We start from the raw sequence: 17,857 nt of genomic DNA, 5'->3' as shown, positions 1-17,857 counted from the left end.
TTCTTACAAAGCCTACTTCAGAGGCTTAAGTTTCTTGTTCAATAAATGGGCTCAATAGGGGAGAAGAGCAACACCTGTGGAAAGAGGTAACGCCTGCCAGCTGTTTTGTTCACCTATGAACCAACACTTCATAAACTCAAGTAACAGTTTCAAAATGCTGGCAACATCTGTTCTTTACAACAACATATTAAAGAAGACCTATATTTTACCAAGACTATTATAAACATGTAATGGTGGAACAATTTTAACTAGAGAACTTTTCATGAAAGGCCATGAGTTGTTCCTAGATATCTTCTTGGTAAAGCTTATTTAAGCATGCGGTTGTAAATGTTCAATTGTAGTCATTTTCTATTACAAGGATAAAATACAAAGACATTGACTAAAGGGCAGAATATATTGACATAGTTGAGTAGTATAGAAGAACTCAACACCTACCTTTATGGTGATTTTTTTTGCTAATGTTGGTATTAATCATTAATTATGCATAATAGCAATCACTTATGCTTTTTGGTAATATTTGGCTGTAATATCAAATGGTACACACCAAAATAACAACAAAATATACAACTAGACTGCCACCAACATGAATGAATGTATTCCAAGAAAGGGTTAAGGCAGCACTACTTTACTAGTTTGTTTTTAGCGTATAATAAATAATAGTTGTATTTATAGAATCTTTTAAGGTCTACAGGTCTATCTCACAGTCTTATTTTAACTTATCCCTACTATCAACCCAGTAATATTGCTCAGTATTGAAATTATCCATTACTCCCACACTCTAGGCAAGGAAACAGAGTATCAGAGAGATTATAAAACGTATTAATCTGTTCATTGAGGATACAAACGCAAACATGAGAGGCAAATTTGAAACACTGTGAATTAGTTTCAGAACACGGTGGGATGAGAGTCTCTTGGTGCTCAAGTGAACACACTGTGTTGGATTTTCCTACTCTGTCATCCATCCTGGAAACTCCTATATCATGTAGCAAAACACACTTTTGTGGCATTTTTCAGAAGTAAAATGCCAAGCTGGATAGAAGTTTGATGTTTCACAAGATGGCATTTATGTGTTACTTATATATTTGTATTCTTCTTGTTGACTCTTGGGATCATATTTACTAAAGTTAAATGCTGCTCCAGAAGCATCCCATATGCTCCTGGGCCCAATTCTTTTATACTTACATGTACAAATGGTGCAATTCATTTTCTCTGTCTGTGTCTAAGAAAATGTAGACATGAAGGAGCTGAGAATGTGTTTTTCTTTTTTCTTTTTTCTTTTGTTTTGTTTTGATAGTGCCTTCCCATGTCACCAAGCTAGCGCAGAACTCACGATGTTCTTGCCTCAGCTCCTGAGTCCTGGTAGACATGTATTTTACTATTCTATACCCTACAATAATATATACATCTTATCTTAACTTTGAATGACAGAAATTAATGAGACTAGTTCTATTATTGGGAATGGGATTGAGAGCTGGAGATATAGCTCAATGGCAGAGAACTTGCCTAGTATGTGCCAAGGTTTAATCTTCAGCACTGGTGGTATGATGTAGACAGGAGGTTCAGGAACTCAAAGTCATCTTCCTAGGCATGTTCTGGACTTGGAGAACATGACACCCCATCTCCAAAAGTAAACAGAAATTATAACAACAACAACAACAAAATCATAGTATTTTATATTTCATACAAGTAAGAAAACAAATTATTTGAGATTATGGAAATGGGCCAGTTGACTACTGTTGATCCTATTCTGAGAGTACTTGTTTGTTTTCCTTTGACCCATTGTCCCATTCATTAGGCAGCACACATGGGTGAGGGTAAGCAGAAGGATCAAGCAATTCCTTTAGAGGGTTTCATACGTTTGGGATTATTTTAAAGCAACATTTACTGACAAAGTAGAATCAGTGGTCATGGAAAGGCCACTGTGGAAACTTACCCTCATGAGCACTTCTAATTTTACAAAATTACGATTCTGTGGTTTAAGTGTCTAATACAAGGTGGTGAGTACTGGGGAATATACAGACATTAACTAATAGATTCAAATTAAAAAACAGAAAGTTCTTAACTTGGAAAGCAGAGGAAAAGCATCTTCAAAGATCCAGAATTGCAGAAACTAGTGAAACCAATTTTCTCACAATGGTGGTCCTTTGGTTGTATTTCTTAACTATTTGTGCTGAACAAACAACTCCAACACTTGGAAGCATGAGACAAGAGTTATCTTTTACTTCTCATACATAGGCTGGATTTTACTATGAGGTGCTGCACCTTGCCTCACCAGATTTAATGGATAAAAGCCATATATAGAATAACCCATTAAATTTAAAATTCAGGTAAGCAACAAATACATTACTATAATTGTGTCACACATAGTATTTGAAATGCAATTATGTTTAAGGGACATTTGTTGTCTGTCTGGAAACCATGTTTATTTAGGATCTTCCCTTATTTTTAGCAGTTCTTTCAGCTGCCGCTCTCCTCTTGGAATCCAAGAGGCTCATCTGAGCACAGTAGCAAAGCCAGAAGTGCCAGTGAGCCCAGGTGTGTTGGCGGCTCTCACAACTCTGATTTTGAGCTAGATATTTCCATCCTATGGGCAAAAGCACTGATGTGGACTAGAGATGGAGATATATGTGGTATTTACAGTAGGAAGGCATGGAGATGGAAAAGACATGGGCACAAAGAGAAGCAGATTGGGCTCTTAACACTGTACCACACTTTAAACCACTTATGTCTTCTCTGGAGTCATTTCTCATCAAGAACCATGTTCTAAGGAGGTCAAATCTAGATGTCCCAGATGCTATGTGTACAGTTCTCAGCCAAGGGAAAACAGGTCAACTGAACGAAATTTCTATTTGATTAGTGGTCTCCCCAAAGCAAAACCAATGTCTCTTACCAGAAGAAAGAGGTTCTGAGAAATATCCCACCCAGGCTTGCACATACTAAACAGATGTCTATTACTGAGCTGTACCCCAGACCACTTCTTATTTTTGAGCAGAGTTTTGCCAAACTTCCCAGGGTGGTTTAGAACTCTATTGACAAAGCCGGCCATTGTCCTTCTACCTTAGCTTATCAAATAGCTGGGTTCCCACCAGGTTTACCTGAGACATTAAACATATTTTTAACAGGATGAAAATATGCCAGTTCTAAGCCCAAAGAAGTTGATAGTCCAAGGAGGAAAAAGTAGAAGAGGGATTAAAGTAAAAACCTGGTGGCAGTGATAGCCTCATAATGTAGTAATCTTGAGTAATGCTGGTTCATTGCACAGCTAAAGGAATGGATGTATTTAAGTTTACCCCAATATTAAAATTATTTAAAAAACTACTATTTGCTTTGTAGTGAGTAGCTAAAAGGCACATTGCTTTAACATAGAATTTATTTATCTATCTTCTCTATCTATTTTAATAAAAGAATGTCATCAATGAAAATAGTTTTTATTTTTAATTTACCTCATAATAATGGTACCTCATAGGAGCTCACAATGATGGAGTAGGTAAAAGATTAATGGCGTGTTTTCAAATATTTTCATAAAATTACTTGTCATAGTAACTAAGGTTTATAGTTACATGATTCCCAGAAAGACTATACTAGCAAGTTTAAAGCACTTGGTGGAAGAAGTGTAAAAACCAAAAATAGTTTCTACATTTTACATTTTACATTTTACAATTTTTACCTAATGGTCTTGGGGAAATTAGTTAAAATTTAAGGATGAAAAAATGTTATTGTTTCTCACACCATACATAAATTTGTAGATGCTTTAAATAGTTAAATATAAAAATAAATAATTGAAAGAGAAATTTATGATAAGTATGTAACTGATCATATTTTAGAAAAATAGTATGCATACCTATACACAAGATAGAAGAGACAATAAAAAACTTTATACATATAAAGTCAAGGAATGTTAAACTTCTACACAGAAAAATAATGACAAACAAAATTAAGAGACAGAAAATAAATTGCGGAAAATTGAACCAAGACATCAAAAGGTCAGTTCCTTTTAGCCTAAGTAGCTCCCATTAGTCACTAAGAAAACAAAATAATACAGACAAATTGGAGGTATCACTGAAATGGAATAAGTTGAGACCATTAAACAAATAGATGATGGTGTTGCACGTAGGAAAATATAATAAATCTCACTAATATCTTATGAAAAAGGGCTGCAAGGCAATGGCCCCCAAAGAAAACAAACAATTCAGACTGGTAGAATGACTCAAAGATTGAGCATTAATCAGTGTTCCAGTGACTTTGAAAATTAATTTGTATTTGCTAGTACAAATAGGTTTATCATGTTAAACTGTACTTCCTAGCTAGTCATACCTACTGAGGATTAAGAGAAAGTGGAAACACAATGTTTCATCACTTGTATAGAAATAAATGTGACCTGGAGTAAGAATTTCAGAAAATACACAAAGTATTAGTTTCAGTTTGTTTTCATTAGTTATGTGATTTTTTTCACCTACTGAATCTCCTCTGTCCACAGTGTGAAACAGCAGTAATAATTTGACAAATATTTTACTTTCTAGAACATTTATACAATTTTTAGGAGGAAATAAAATGAAGTCTTCGAATTGCCACCTTGTTGTTACTTGTGATGTTCTAAATTTAAATCGTATGCACTTCTACAGAATTTAGGAATAAACTAGAAAATCATCTGATTAGGAAAGTTGTGTCTCTATGTGACTCTTCCTGTGAAAAGAACAAAAAGAGAAAGTTAAGACTTCGAAAATCTGTAACTGAGAAAATGAGACACCAAGTTCTTCCTTCTACTCTCTATGATCTGATCTGCCATGGAGAATTGGTTTTTTTGATCATGAAAAGGAAAAGGTGTCAGGCAACCATGGTAGTGTACACTGTAACACTGGTACAGGGAAGCTTCAGACAGAGAACATAGTGAGATCCATTTAAACAAGCAAAATAACCCTCCTAAATATGAAAACCAGCGGTCAAAAAGTTAGTGGTGAAATAGATGACTAAAGTGGTAGCTACAGAAATGCAGCTAAAGGCCACATTTTGATGGGAAAAAGAAATATGTGGTCTTCTGTGTCAAAAAAAAAAAAGTCAATGAGGCATGCTTAAGTCTTAAGAATGGTAGACCCCATGGTGTGATGGTTAGCACTTTGAACTTTGAATCCAGCGATCAGAGTTAAAATCTTGGTGGGACCTCACATCAATTAGCCAGGTGGTTGTGGCACACGCCTTTAATCCCAGCACTTGGGAGGCAAAGGCAGGCTGATTTCTGAGTTCGAGGACAGCCTGGTCTACAGAGTGAGTTCCAGGACATCCAGGGCTACATAAAGAAATCCTGTCTCGAAAAACAAAACCAAAGAAACAAAGAAACAAACAAAAAGTCTTAAGAATGGATGTAGAGTTGAAGTTCTTTTTGTTTTTCTGAACACTGGTTGAACATCTACCATATTCCAAGTACTAGGACTCAGTAGGTAAGAAAACCTTCCACCTAGCTCTTAAAATGACTAATGTTATCAAGAAAGTCATGTAAAACTTAGGCTTCTGTGTTCTGTTCGGGAAGCAGTGTTGTGGCTCTTATTCGTTTTATGAGAACATAGGAACCAGTCCTTCACCCTTAGTACCACATGAGCAGAGTTGGTATAGGCAGAAGTAGAATAAAATTCAGAAGATAGACTCACTAACTGAAGGCCAAGCAGGAGTTGGGCCCCCCACATTAAAAAAAAAAAAACCCAAAGATCACTCTGTACAGATGTACTAGGATACCTAGTCCAAGAACCAAAAGTTATATAGATCTGACTTCTAATTTGGAAGATGCAGTGCAAAGGGAGAAGGAAATAAAGCTGGAAAGATAAGCAAGAAGTAATCAGAATGAGCTCTGAAGTACAGGAAAACACTGGGATCAAATCTTGAAGGCAATACAACTCAAGCGATATTATGTTCACATATAGTTTATAAAATGTTGCTGTACTGCAGATAATGTATGGTGGTCAACATGGGGGAGAAGACAAATAGTATCATAGAGCCAGATTTTATTCATTTCCAATAATTCAAGCCCATCCCCAAAAGAAAGGACAAGAAGAACGACAAGGGGGAAGAGGAGGAGAGGGAAGGAAGAAAATGTTGATGTTTGAAATAAGGCTGAGTGAAGTAAAGCAAAGGAGAAATGCAGGAATGAGAGATAATTACGACATAGAGTCAATTCCATATGGGGCAATGAAAGAAAGCACTGTCAAAAGAGACAATTTGAGGGGTTTGGTTAGTTAGTTGGTTTGGTTGGTTGATTGGTTGGTTGGTTAGTTGGTTGGTTTGAGTTTATCCAATCATCTCTTTTATGCTTAAAAAAAGCAAAACACAAAACAACTCTTTGCATAATGACCACATTCACTAAGATGATAAAACACAAGTATTTCATGAGAAAGTAGGTGGATATATAACATATTTGTGAGGCATGCAATGGAGTAAAAAATGTGGACAGAAAAATTTTAACAGAAATCTGGGTTAGAGTTGCTTCCCTTCTGATCTGAAGTCATCAGTGATATGACTTTAGCATCTAAAGTGATAAAGCGAGTAAGATCATTCAAATGGGCAAACTGACAGGACACATGGGAAATCAGCCAAACCCTTAAAGACAGGCTTTGAATAAGAATAAGATTATCCCCAAAATTATGATCACCAGAAGTGTAGGAAGAAAATCTATTGAGTTTGGTGTCTTAGAACTCAAGAACAGATAATTCTGGAAGAAAGAGACTAGTATCAATAAATTAAATATTTCACGGAAAAATAGTATTACAGTTGAAAACAACATGGGCTTTGGAGAGCCCATGGAGAGTTTTTTGGTTTTGGGTTTGTTTTCCTTTTGGTTTTGTGGGGTGTGTGTGTGTGTGTGTGTGTGTGTGTGTGTGTGTGTGTGTGTGTATGAATGCTCATCATGTTTAAGGTAGAAATTGAGAGGGAGTGATGATGTAGCATCATTCAATTTCTGAAGAAATTGACATGTTGAGTTGGAAAATTAGTAAGAGTAATTTCGTTGGAAAATAAAATCTTGTATCACATGCACACTCTTATATGAAGCTCCTGATATAAATCAATTAGATGTGAAGTCACTTCCCACAGGAAGTGACCCAAATGTAAGCACAATACTGCAGTACAATAGGATCTATTTCTCAATGTTCTGCACAAACATTGAGGCATCCCTGGTATCTCAGACCTGAGTGGACTCACCTGAATCATGACAGTCAATATGATTTGATTATTAGAACATAACCTTAGTCAATTACTCTAAATTTACATTTTAGTTTACCTGTATTTGCCCAAGTGGCTTAACTAACATGACAAGTGTGTGCAAAGTCCTTAATATAGGACATATCATATAGGCCCTAATATAGGACATAATATAGGATATAATATATAGACATATATGTATATGACATACATGATATATGATATATGTGATACATTATATATAAATGATAACATATAATTTTATTATGAGTAATATTATCTGGAAGTAATATTCCTAATAGTTGAATTTTTCTTTTTAAGTTTGTGTGCTTTTATATAACAAATTGCATTGCCCCACATTTGGTTGCAAAAGTTTATGTATATGTCTTACATTTCATTGTAATTCAGTTGTAATTGTAACAGGAGTTTGGCTGGTTTCTTTAACTGCTACAGACATTCCTATTACAAGCTTGGGGTAATTGATGAAGTGCTAAAAACAGTTACGTTTGGCTCATTTGTGTACTGTCATTGATTATTTGTATCATACTTAGGGGCATTCAGAACACTGGCTTCCTCAAATAAAAATTAAAAACTATGCATATTAAACAAAAGAACAACTAAGCACTCAGGAACTCTGAGATGTAAGGCCAGCTGTAGTTCTTGATGGGATCACCTTTGACAAGCTATTATTCTCTGCTTCTCAGGATCTTGCTTAAAAAACTGGGTATGACCTTTCAGGTTCTTGTCTTAAGTATCTATATTGCAAGTGACTGAATAAGTCCAGGAAAATCATCTTTAACCCCAGAAGCTCCTAAGTATCATCGGTATCTCCCTGAAGACTGTTGTGTAGTTGTTTCTTTAAGCAGAAAATGTCCCAGCTGGGCAGGAACACAGTGTCTGTAATGGGTAGGACGAGTGGCAAGGAACAAGGCTCTTTGATTACTGAGCTCCTTCATCTTTTCTTGTCCTCTTGCCTCAGAAGTATACTTTCACAGCTACCACAGAGGCAGCCAAGTTTAAAAAGAGAAGAAAAAGGGAGAGTCACAGTCCACCCTAAGCCTCGCTATTTGTAATCAGTGTGTGGCTTCGGTGATGAAATTTGTGAGTAATTCACTTCCCACACTCCCCAGCAAAGCCCACCAGAGTGAGTTCTAACGTCGCTACCCTGGACGCTAATGAAGAAGACCAGGCGGCAGTACTGCTTGCCTTTGGGGACTCATTTTTCACATCACCAAAAAGTAATTTCTGTCCTTTTCGGCCATCTGGTTGACTGGATTGTGAAGATGAAATTCTGTTCAAGGAGTGTTTTAAGAGTGGAGTCTGCTGGGATTCGCATTCCTTTTCTGCTTTCACTGACTTGCATCTGTGCCTCAGTTGCTTGCCTGTAGATAAAACTCTCCTAGGACACCATATCTTTATTATACAAAATGTTATTTCTAAGGTATACTACACATCATGGTAGATATATATTTAGTTAAAGTTAACTTATTCAATTTTTAAAAATATTATTAATGGTAGCATTAAAAATAAATGCTGTGGTATGGTTATAATGTCTACGTAACACAGTACCTATTAATATAGTTCATATCATCTAACTTGCTCTATTATATTTAGGATATAGTGTATGTAGAAGTTTATATAAAGAAGCTTTCTATTTCATTATCTTATGCATTTTACATGTGGGTATCACATCTAATAGCACAATGCTATGATCTTATATTGAATATCAATGTTCCTTTCTTTGCATTTAGAGGCTGTGTTATATTCTTCCTTATATAGCAAATAATGAATTCAAGTGATGGTGATAAGATCACTTATTGTAAAATTGTTAATAATGTGCATACCTCCTAATTTATTCTGACCAGAAGGCATCTAATACAGTTTCATTATACAAATCTTAAGTACTTCCTACAGCACTCAGCTGGCTACAGTGTGGGTTATGTTCTCCTTATAGATGCTTAAGGACCTCTAGACTGATTTGGAGAGCTACTATCAAGTGTAGGAATTAAAAGTATCCTGGCTACTTACCAGGAAATTTCAATTTTACTAATAATGTGTAAAATGTACCAGTGTTGTTTGTATAGATCATTGCTGCAGTTTGCTTTTGCTGGCATGATTATGAGTATCTATTCTACTTCCTTCCGTCTACAGTTCCACCAAAGATCTCCAACATCTCCTCGGATGTCACTGTGAATGAGGGCAGCAATGTAACCCTGGTCTGCATGGCCAATGGGCGCCCTGAACCTGTTATCACCTGGAGACACCTTACACCACTTGGTAAGCAACTGGCTACACTCTTAGATAACATATAATATTTAAGATTCTATTGGATCAAAAGGGCAAATGTGCAACCTTTTTATTGAAACTCAGAAAAACTGCGGTATAAACATTGTATAGTGTTCCCATAGTTTTTTGTGTACATCTCTTTAAATAACTTATCTATCTACCTATCTATCTATCTATCTATCTATGTATCTATCTATCATCTATCATCTATCTACCTTGTGTATAAATAGCGATACATAAAATTGTCATTCAAAATCGACTAACCCTCAAAGAAACAATTATAAGAACATCAAATAATGCAAACACATACCTATATACAAGGTTATGTAACATTAACCATCAAAGAAAAAGAGACTATCAACTTGAGGGCACCTGGTATAGGAGGGGCTGAAGAGATGAATGGAAGGATGTGGAAGTGATATAATTTATTTCAAAAAAGACATTTTAAAAATAAAGTGTATTTCTAAAATATACAACATTTTTTTGTGGTTCAGTGTCTTTGGGAAATGTTTTTTTCAATATACCATTTTACACAAGTTTTTAAGGACATTTCAATCTTGGTTTCCTATGGAGTTTCCTCCTTTATGGTAGCTCCATGTGCATAAATTAGGAACAAAAATATCTCTGCTTCCTAGGTCCGGACTTGGCTTCTACCTCTGTGATGGTTGAATAAAACAGGCTGTGGGAGTATATCACTGAATCCAGATAATGACACTAATTCAGTTAAATTCATAATATGACTTCCTTAGAATGTGTTCTGCACCCTTCCTGTCCCCCTTTTGTACTACCCTCATCTTTACTAGGTCCCAAGGCTCTCCTGGTTTGTGAACACACTTTTAACACTTTACCTGATGATTCAGGATTAATTAGCTGCATCCTTCCCTCCTATTCAAATTTTGCTTTCTTCTATGTAGGTCTATGTGTTTTCAAATACCACAATTTATAAGTAATATACCTGCTCTTTCATTATTATATTATTTCCTCTTTTATTCCAAAAAGGTTTATCAAGTCAATTATAAATCAATTATAAGTAGATTATTCTTAGAAAATAATTTATTTTAGTAAAGATTCTCATCTTTTAACTGGCTTATATGTGATAGTCTCTTATAGTTTCTCTTTTTAAAAATGTCTAGACACTTAATTTCCATGGTAAGTGACTTTGGAATGTACACATATAAAACTACGTGTACAATGAGACACAGCCTGAGACCATGGTAGTGTTTGATTACAGTGTTTCTAAATATTTCTTCATTTTTTTGTGGCAAGATAATAGACAACCTCCATTTGACATCATAGTCCAAATTAATTTCCAGGGAAAATTTGGCTCAACTTTGTAAAAATGCTCTTCCGTTTAGCCAAACAGTCGTTTAGAGAACTCTATTTTCAAAAGAAAATCCTATTCAAACATCATCCGTATTATGTACATTTCCCATCATTTATTAATAATACATAAAAGCATTAAAGAGATACGTATTTGGGGATATCAATATCAAATACATTCCCTCACAGACTCACTTTGTACCTCACATGGAAAAAACACACAGATAGTCATCGAGAACATAGCTTTTTGGAAGTTGCACATCTTTTTCTAGAAATAAATAAATTCTTCAGAGTACTTTCTTCCTGAAAAAGTCACATTATAACCAAATTACTCTATCTACCTGTTACTAAGTGTAACAATGTTGTTTTCAGCTACTGGCAATTTAACTTTAAAATACTGTCCTGTATTTAAATATTTTGACAAAGACATATAAAATCATCCTGTTTACTATAATGTTATGGAAAATGCATTCAAATCCTTCCATAGTTTTACTTTGAAAAGTCTCTTTCTGAAACTTGCCTCTTTGTTTTCAGTATCTCTACTTGTCTTTCCCAAAGCAATGGTTTGTTTCTTGCAGATCCAGAGAACTTATATAAATTATCACAAACCCTTCATTGCATTGACTGTTGGTAGACTTGCCACTCAATTTATGGCCAATCTGTTAAGAACATAAATTATTTTATATAAATTACAGATCCATAAAATTGATTTCTGACACTCCACTTAGGTGTTTATGGCCTCAAATTCATATACAAACCACACTCCTGTTTTCACGTGATTATTTTTAACTTGTCTCACCTTTTGTAATCAAATTTAAATTAATATAAATATTTTATTAATATTTTAATGTCATTCAAGGGCCAAGTAGTAGATTAAAAAATAAAAAATGTAAGATTAAAAGAATTTATATTCATGCTATGATCAATAAGGCACCATATTAAAAGAAAGACACTCCTTCTTTTAGTGAAAGTAGGAAATAGTATTTTCAGGGCAAATTGTTCACTTGAACCTCCAAATACTCCTTTTTTGTCTTCACATTTAGAAACATTCTGAGATAGAGACAAACCATCAAGCTCTTTGGTAGTTTGTTGTCATGAAAATAGACCTTCAAGATCAAAAGTACTTAGTTCACAAATTCTAAAATACATTAATTTTCCCTTAGATTACAATGTATACAACTCTGCTTGAGACCATAGCCAGAGACATAATCAAAGATTTACCAAAATCATACTTAGTCCATAGGGTTTTGTATGAACCCTGAAGAGCATGGTTTCTGTAATGATTCAATTAAAACTAAGATCAGGGGACCAGTGGCACTTTGCATAGTTAAGACAGTACTTCATGTACTTCCAGGACTCTGACTTCCAAACCAACTACAAAAATTGGATGTACTCACAAGGATGCCCATGAGTTAAATACCAGGGGTGAGCACATTATAGCCTGTGTGCCTGGACCTGTCATGTACTCACTGCCAGAAAGCAATAGTGGTTATATTATTTCCTGAATAGTTACAATAATCAAAGGAATCCTGAATTTTAAATACAAAACAAATATATGAACTTCAAACTTGATACAGATGCATAAAGTTTTGAGCAAACATTGCCATGCTGAATTACTTGCATTTGATCCATGACTTCCTTTGATCTAAAACAACATCCTTTGGTAACAACAAAAATACTTAGTTCACAAAACCCAAAATACATTATTTTTCCCCCTTGGGTTACAATGTATACACCTCTGCTTAAGACCATAGCCAAAGACATAAACAAAGATTTACCAAAGTCGTGCTTAGTCCATAGGGTTTTGTGTGTATCCTATGTCAGGTTTCTCTGTTCCTCTATGGCTGTATATGCAGGCCTTCTCTTTAGATCAAGTTGTATATTTGTGCACATGGAACATCTCCTTTTTGTATTTGCACACTCAGTATCAAATCATTCTTCTCCTTACAATAAACATATATCACTTTCCAAGCTTGCTCTTTCATCTCTCACACAAGGCGTAAATAACCAAATAATCACTTGACCAAATACGTCTTCCTACTGACAGGAGTGAGAACTTGACTTGTCTTCTCTTAGAGAGAGAGAGAGAGTGAGAGAGAGATTGAAAATTTGGAGAAGGGTCATCTTTTTAGGCAATCCAGTGCCACCTTTTGTGGAGACATCTGAGAAAGAGACTTGCTACCAGTGTGACAGCTGAGCTGCCTGCAAAATATTGCCATGTGATATAGTGAAAATCCAGCCTGCTTTGTTCAATTATTAATTGTGCCTTTCACAGTACAGAGTGGGACTACCTTCCAGAGGAAATGTACCTGTGATTAGCTAGACCCCACAGGGGACACAGAGACCTGAGAGGAGAAAATGCCATGCAGAGAATCACAAATGTCTGATTACTTGTCATTTGATGCCATGAAAAGGGAACAAGAAAGAAAAAAATGAATGGTGTAATTTTTGAAAAGAATTTTATCTCAATTCATTTTTTATATTTGAATGTTTTGATTAGATTATTTTGTTTCTCCTTCTTTTGATCCTTTCCCTCCAAGTATACTGCAAACATTTTAAAGAAGGAAACTGGAAGTATCATAAACTTTCTATGTATTCAAAATCAAGATATTCAAAATCAAGATATTTAAAATCAAGATACCTCACTTGAGAGACCAATCTTAAAATCCCGAATTGTTAAACTGATCTCATCTTTCAGTTATTGTATATCATCAAAATGAGTGTCACATGTGTGGTTATTAAATATGACCTATTTTTCTCTCATGATTAAGTTAGACTTTCATAGCCCTGTGGTTGCTGGGGATTACTGCACCATAAAATGTATTTTGTGCGGCACTTTTGCTCCCCCTTCCTGATCAGTGCCTCGTTCATCATCACCATCGCATGGCTCTCTGCTTCTGGCACTTTCTTCCAGCCATCATGAGGAAACCTTTCTCTCAAATGTGCCTCATGTGGTGTCAGGAGCTCTAGGTCAAGTTTGCAGAAAGAGATGGTGTCCCTTCAGTTTCTATAAAGGTTTTCACAGCCTCAGTAGCTTTTTCTCCCTAGAAATTTCAAAAAGTATTCCGAGGATTTTATTTCCATAGGCTGATGAGATCAGCTCAAGATATACTATGTAACTTTCCTAATAAGCTAGAAGCAAAGTTTTATACCAATGGAGACAATAGAAATCTTACTTAAGAAATGTTTTGCTGCATGGCTTTGGAATAAACATAAAACGTTAAACCAAGTCATTACTTTATGTCAAAGGTCACAAGTACATACTCCTAGTACTTCCTTTTTGAGATATCATGTTAGTTTAGTGTGACCTCATATTTAGCATAGAGAATATGTATAATTTGTGGTTTAGATTTTATAAAACTATTTCTCTGTACCTTCATGCTAGGCATCTCCCCAAGGGCCCACTGAGTGAATATTGGTAGCATACAGGTGCAGAAGATTCAAATCTATAAACTTTTTGGGTAAAGCCTGCTAATTCCACACTGACAACTCACAGCAGAATAGAGCTACAACATGGCCTGCAAAGTGCTATTATACCTTGCATTATTTATAACTAATATTCCATATTTCCTTTAAAAAACAAAATAAAGAAAAATAGTGTGGATTTTTTTTTCAGTGTCTAACAAAAATATTGGTTTCCAGTTTTGTCTTCCATTAATAGGGAACTGTGTTCAGAGTCATCTTGCTCACCCACACACGACTTGTTCATTAGGTCAGAATTATTTCTAGAGTGCTCACTCTGTTAAAAAAAAAAAAAGACACATTGAAGTGTAAGACAGACGTGGTCCCTGAGCAAATGAACCTTATAGTTCAACAAGAAAGAAGAGCATTAAACTAATAATTGCATGAATAACTCTTTAATTAGATTCATACATTGTAAAAGAAAATTATGGCATTCAATAAGACCATAAAACAGGGCCATATAGCAAAATCTGCAGAGCCAGCAAAGCTGCCCTGAGGGGATATTATGCTGAGATTTCATAAATGAATAGTACCTGTCTGAGAAAACAGAGGAAGAAAGAGTATCTTAGCCATGCAACACAGCACATCCAAAGTCTTGGCATGACAGTGCCTACAGGAATTTGGATGGAGATCTTTATGTCAAACCATGATGTTAATAGTGTCTGGTCACTCTACTTTCCATGCTTAAATCCCTTGATTTGAAGACACTCAATTTGAACTTGTATCTTAATATTCTGTTTCTGACTCTAAGAAAGCAGGAAGAAAACAAAGAAAAATTTACTACAAGTTTTCAGACCTTTACTTGTAAATATGCACCAAGCATCAATTGTATATGTTACGTCACATAATAACATATGTGGTCACATGCATACAAATAAACACACATACACATAGAAAGGGAGATTAGTAAAAATATGATGATAGGTCCAGATAAACACATTGCATTTATACACTGGTATATATTTTACCCTTATTCTCAGTAAAAAAGCACAAACTCATGGAATTCAGAAGCATAAGAGCCAGAGGATTAGTGTTAAGAGATGGTCATAGGGTCAGGGATATGGTTCACGGGTAGAGGTGTGCAGTCAAGCCTAATGATCTGAAATCGTCTGTTGTCCACACAATGGAGGGATGGAGAGCAGACTCCCACAAGGTTTATCTGATTTCCTTGCCCACCCCCACCTAAAATACTAAATGCATAGTATAATCTTTTTGAAGTATCCACAACAAGGTAAACACTCTATGAGCTACAAAGACACATGTGATCCTACATTCTTTTTCTCTTTTTGCCAGAGCAAGGATTAATTTTGGATACTGTTTTAATTCCATTGTTAGTAACTGAACCCTTCCGTCTTTCCTGATGTCACTCTCACAGTATAGTCTAATCAATATTTTGTTTCCCCTGTATTCATTAGTTTTCTCATTGGATTCCTTACTATTATTTCTCAATATAAAGCATTTGTATTAATATTCCTCTTGATTTCCAATATCCCAGGGCCTTTGGAATAAAATTCAAACCACTTAGCAAGGCTTTAAAGCCCTTATCCAATTGATAATTGTACCTCTGAATTACAAACCATTCAAATTTATGCAGTAGATTATATGCCTTACATGTAAGAATATTCCCTATTCAGACTTCAGTTTTCTCCTTTACATGGGTTCTCACTCCACATTCTTCATGCTTTTGCCAGCAAAAATTGGAAACCTTTCAACATGATTCGTTCTCCAAGAACATAATATCATACAAGTTATAAAATTTCTCAAGACACTACATGACAGTGGCAAAGGAGGACATCAATGAAACTATAAGCAATATGCAGGAATTACAAAACTACCCAAACTGATCATTTCATTAATTCCTTGATAAAATGATTTTGGAAATGTCATGCAAGTTCTCTACTTGGGTTCTATTTGCGTTCTTTTTTTCCTTGAGTCACCATGTATCTGAATATGTCTGACTTGCATCTTTACACTGTTGGCTAGGGAACATGCACTGGAGTGAATACCATTTGATGTTATTATTATTATCATCACTATAGATTTATTTCTTTTTTTTAACGTATGTGAGTACACTCCTACTCTCTTTAGGCATACCAGAAGAGGGAGGGCATTGGATGCCATTACAGCTGGTTGTGAGCTACCATGCGGTTGCTGGGAATTGAACTCAGCACCTCTAGAAGAGCTCTTACTGTCAGTGCTTTTAACTGATGAGTCATCTCTCTACCCTGCCCGTTTGATATTATTTATCACTCTTTTATGATCAGTGATTGTTGTTTTACTTCTCAGCAGTTATCTGTCAGTAATTGTCTCAAATGCTTCTTTGCATTTTCAGTTTCTATTTTCCTCACAAAAGGAAGTAGTTTTGCGTCCTCATTCCCATTAGGATATTGGGCTCAAAAGGAATAAGTGCTCAATAAATATTTCTAATGTAAATAAGGGAGGTGCTTACTATGAGAAACTTCAGATTCTGTTGTTCCCTGCTTACAGGTGAAATTTAAAGACACTATAGTTTTGCTACACTGTATCTACCAATCTTTAAAACACAGACCCTCCCTTGCCTTTTGGAACTGTGGCGTTTATACCTCAGGTTTTTATGGCTGAGAAAGAACCTTTCCTTTGTCAACAAAGATGTCAACACTACCACTCCATTGAACTGTACTGCATTGTGTGTGAGATAGGAGTAAGCTTCAAGGTCACAAACTAGCTGATGATCAAAATTACCTAGGATAGAAAGAATTGCCTTCTCCTATGACTTAATCTCTTGTGCGATCTAGGGTACTGTGCAAGCAAAGCTCCTGTCAACCCGGTGATGGTCAGTTGACCTGAATAGTCACCTCAAACACAGGAGTGCTAACACTTTAAGAGATGTGTATGGAACTTACACATTATTTGGAAAATATCTTGAGAGAATGATCAAAATCTGGATTCAGGTACAGTGAACCTGAGCTGGGCTTGGAATTCTGTGTCTGTAGAATGAGCACAACACAGGCAGAGCTTCTGGGGCTTCATTCAAAGTCTTGTGACAAAGCAGGTTAAAGGGTACTGAGGTATATAAAGGGGCTACTGAGGTGTATAAATAGCCTCGTAAAAGGGACACCTAGTAAGTCACAGGACACACACACACACATACACACACACACACCACAAAATTTGACTCAATATTATTAAAACATCTCTTATTTTTAACTTTTTGTTCCAACCAAGACACTGGAAGGATAGTATATAAAAATATTTTAAAATGTAGTTTTGAAAAGTAGGATTATTTCTGTCTATTAGAATTGAATACTGGTCATTAGAATTGACATCACCTTGGAGCTTTGTAGAAAATGTTATAGAAATGAAATAATATTGGTTCTTAGCACAGACCATCCCAATCTGAATCTGCAGCCCATCAAAAGCCCCAGGTGGTTTAAATGAATATTTAACTTGGCAAAGCCCTGGGCTAGAGAAAAGAATCTTCAAATTCAGAGAAAGCTGCTTCCTTAGTGTCTAAACTGTAGAATTTAACACTCTGTTCACACTTTCCTACTGAAGACATCCCAACTGGATCATCACCCCCTTTTCTTCCAAATCCATCACTACAGGGAAAGAGAAGAAGAACAAA

General features: G+C 35.5%; 1 protein-coding gene across 2 annotated transcripts in view; it reads left to right on the top strand.

Moving 5' to 3' along the window:
* Lsamp (limbic system associated membrane protein) overlaps positions 1–17,857 on the top strand; it is a 631,942-nt gene that overhangs the window by 401,737 nt on the left and 212,348 nt on the right. For both annotated transcript variants that reach the window (XM_028752435.1, XM_028752434.1), the window contains exon 3: positions 9,337–9,462. In XM_028752435.1, coding sequence (XP_028608268.1) covers positions 9,337–9,462 — 126 coding nt within the window. The remainder of the gene's footprint in view (positions 1–9,336; positions 9,463–17,857) is intronic.

This window comes from Grammomys surdaster, unplaced genomic scaffold (genome assembly GCF_004785775.1).
Source record: "Grammomys surdaster isolate TR1022 unplaced genomic scaffold, NIH_TR_1.0 125901, whole genome shotgun sequence".
In the NCBI taxonomy this organism is placed as follows: Eukaryota; Metazoa; Chordata; class Mammalia; order Rodentia; family Muridae; genus Grammomys; species Grammomys surdaster.
Note: the sequence above shows the minus strand (reverse complement) of the source record. Positions and strands in the feature narration are given on the sequence as shown.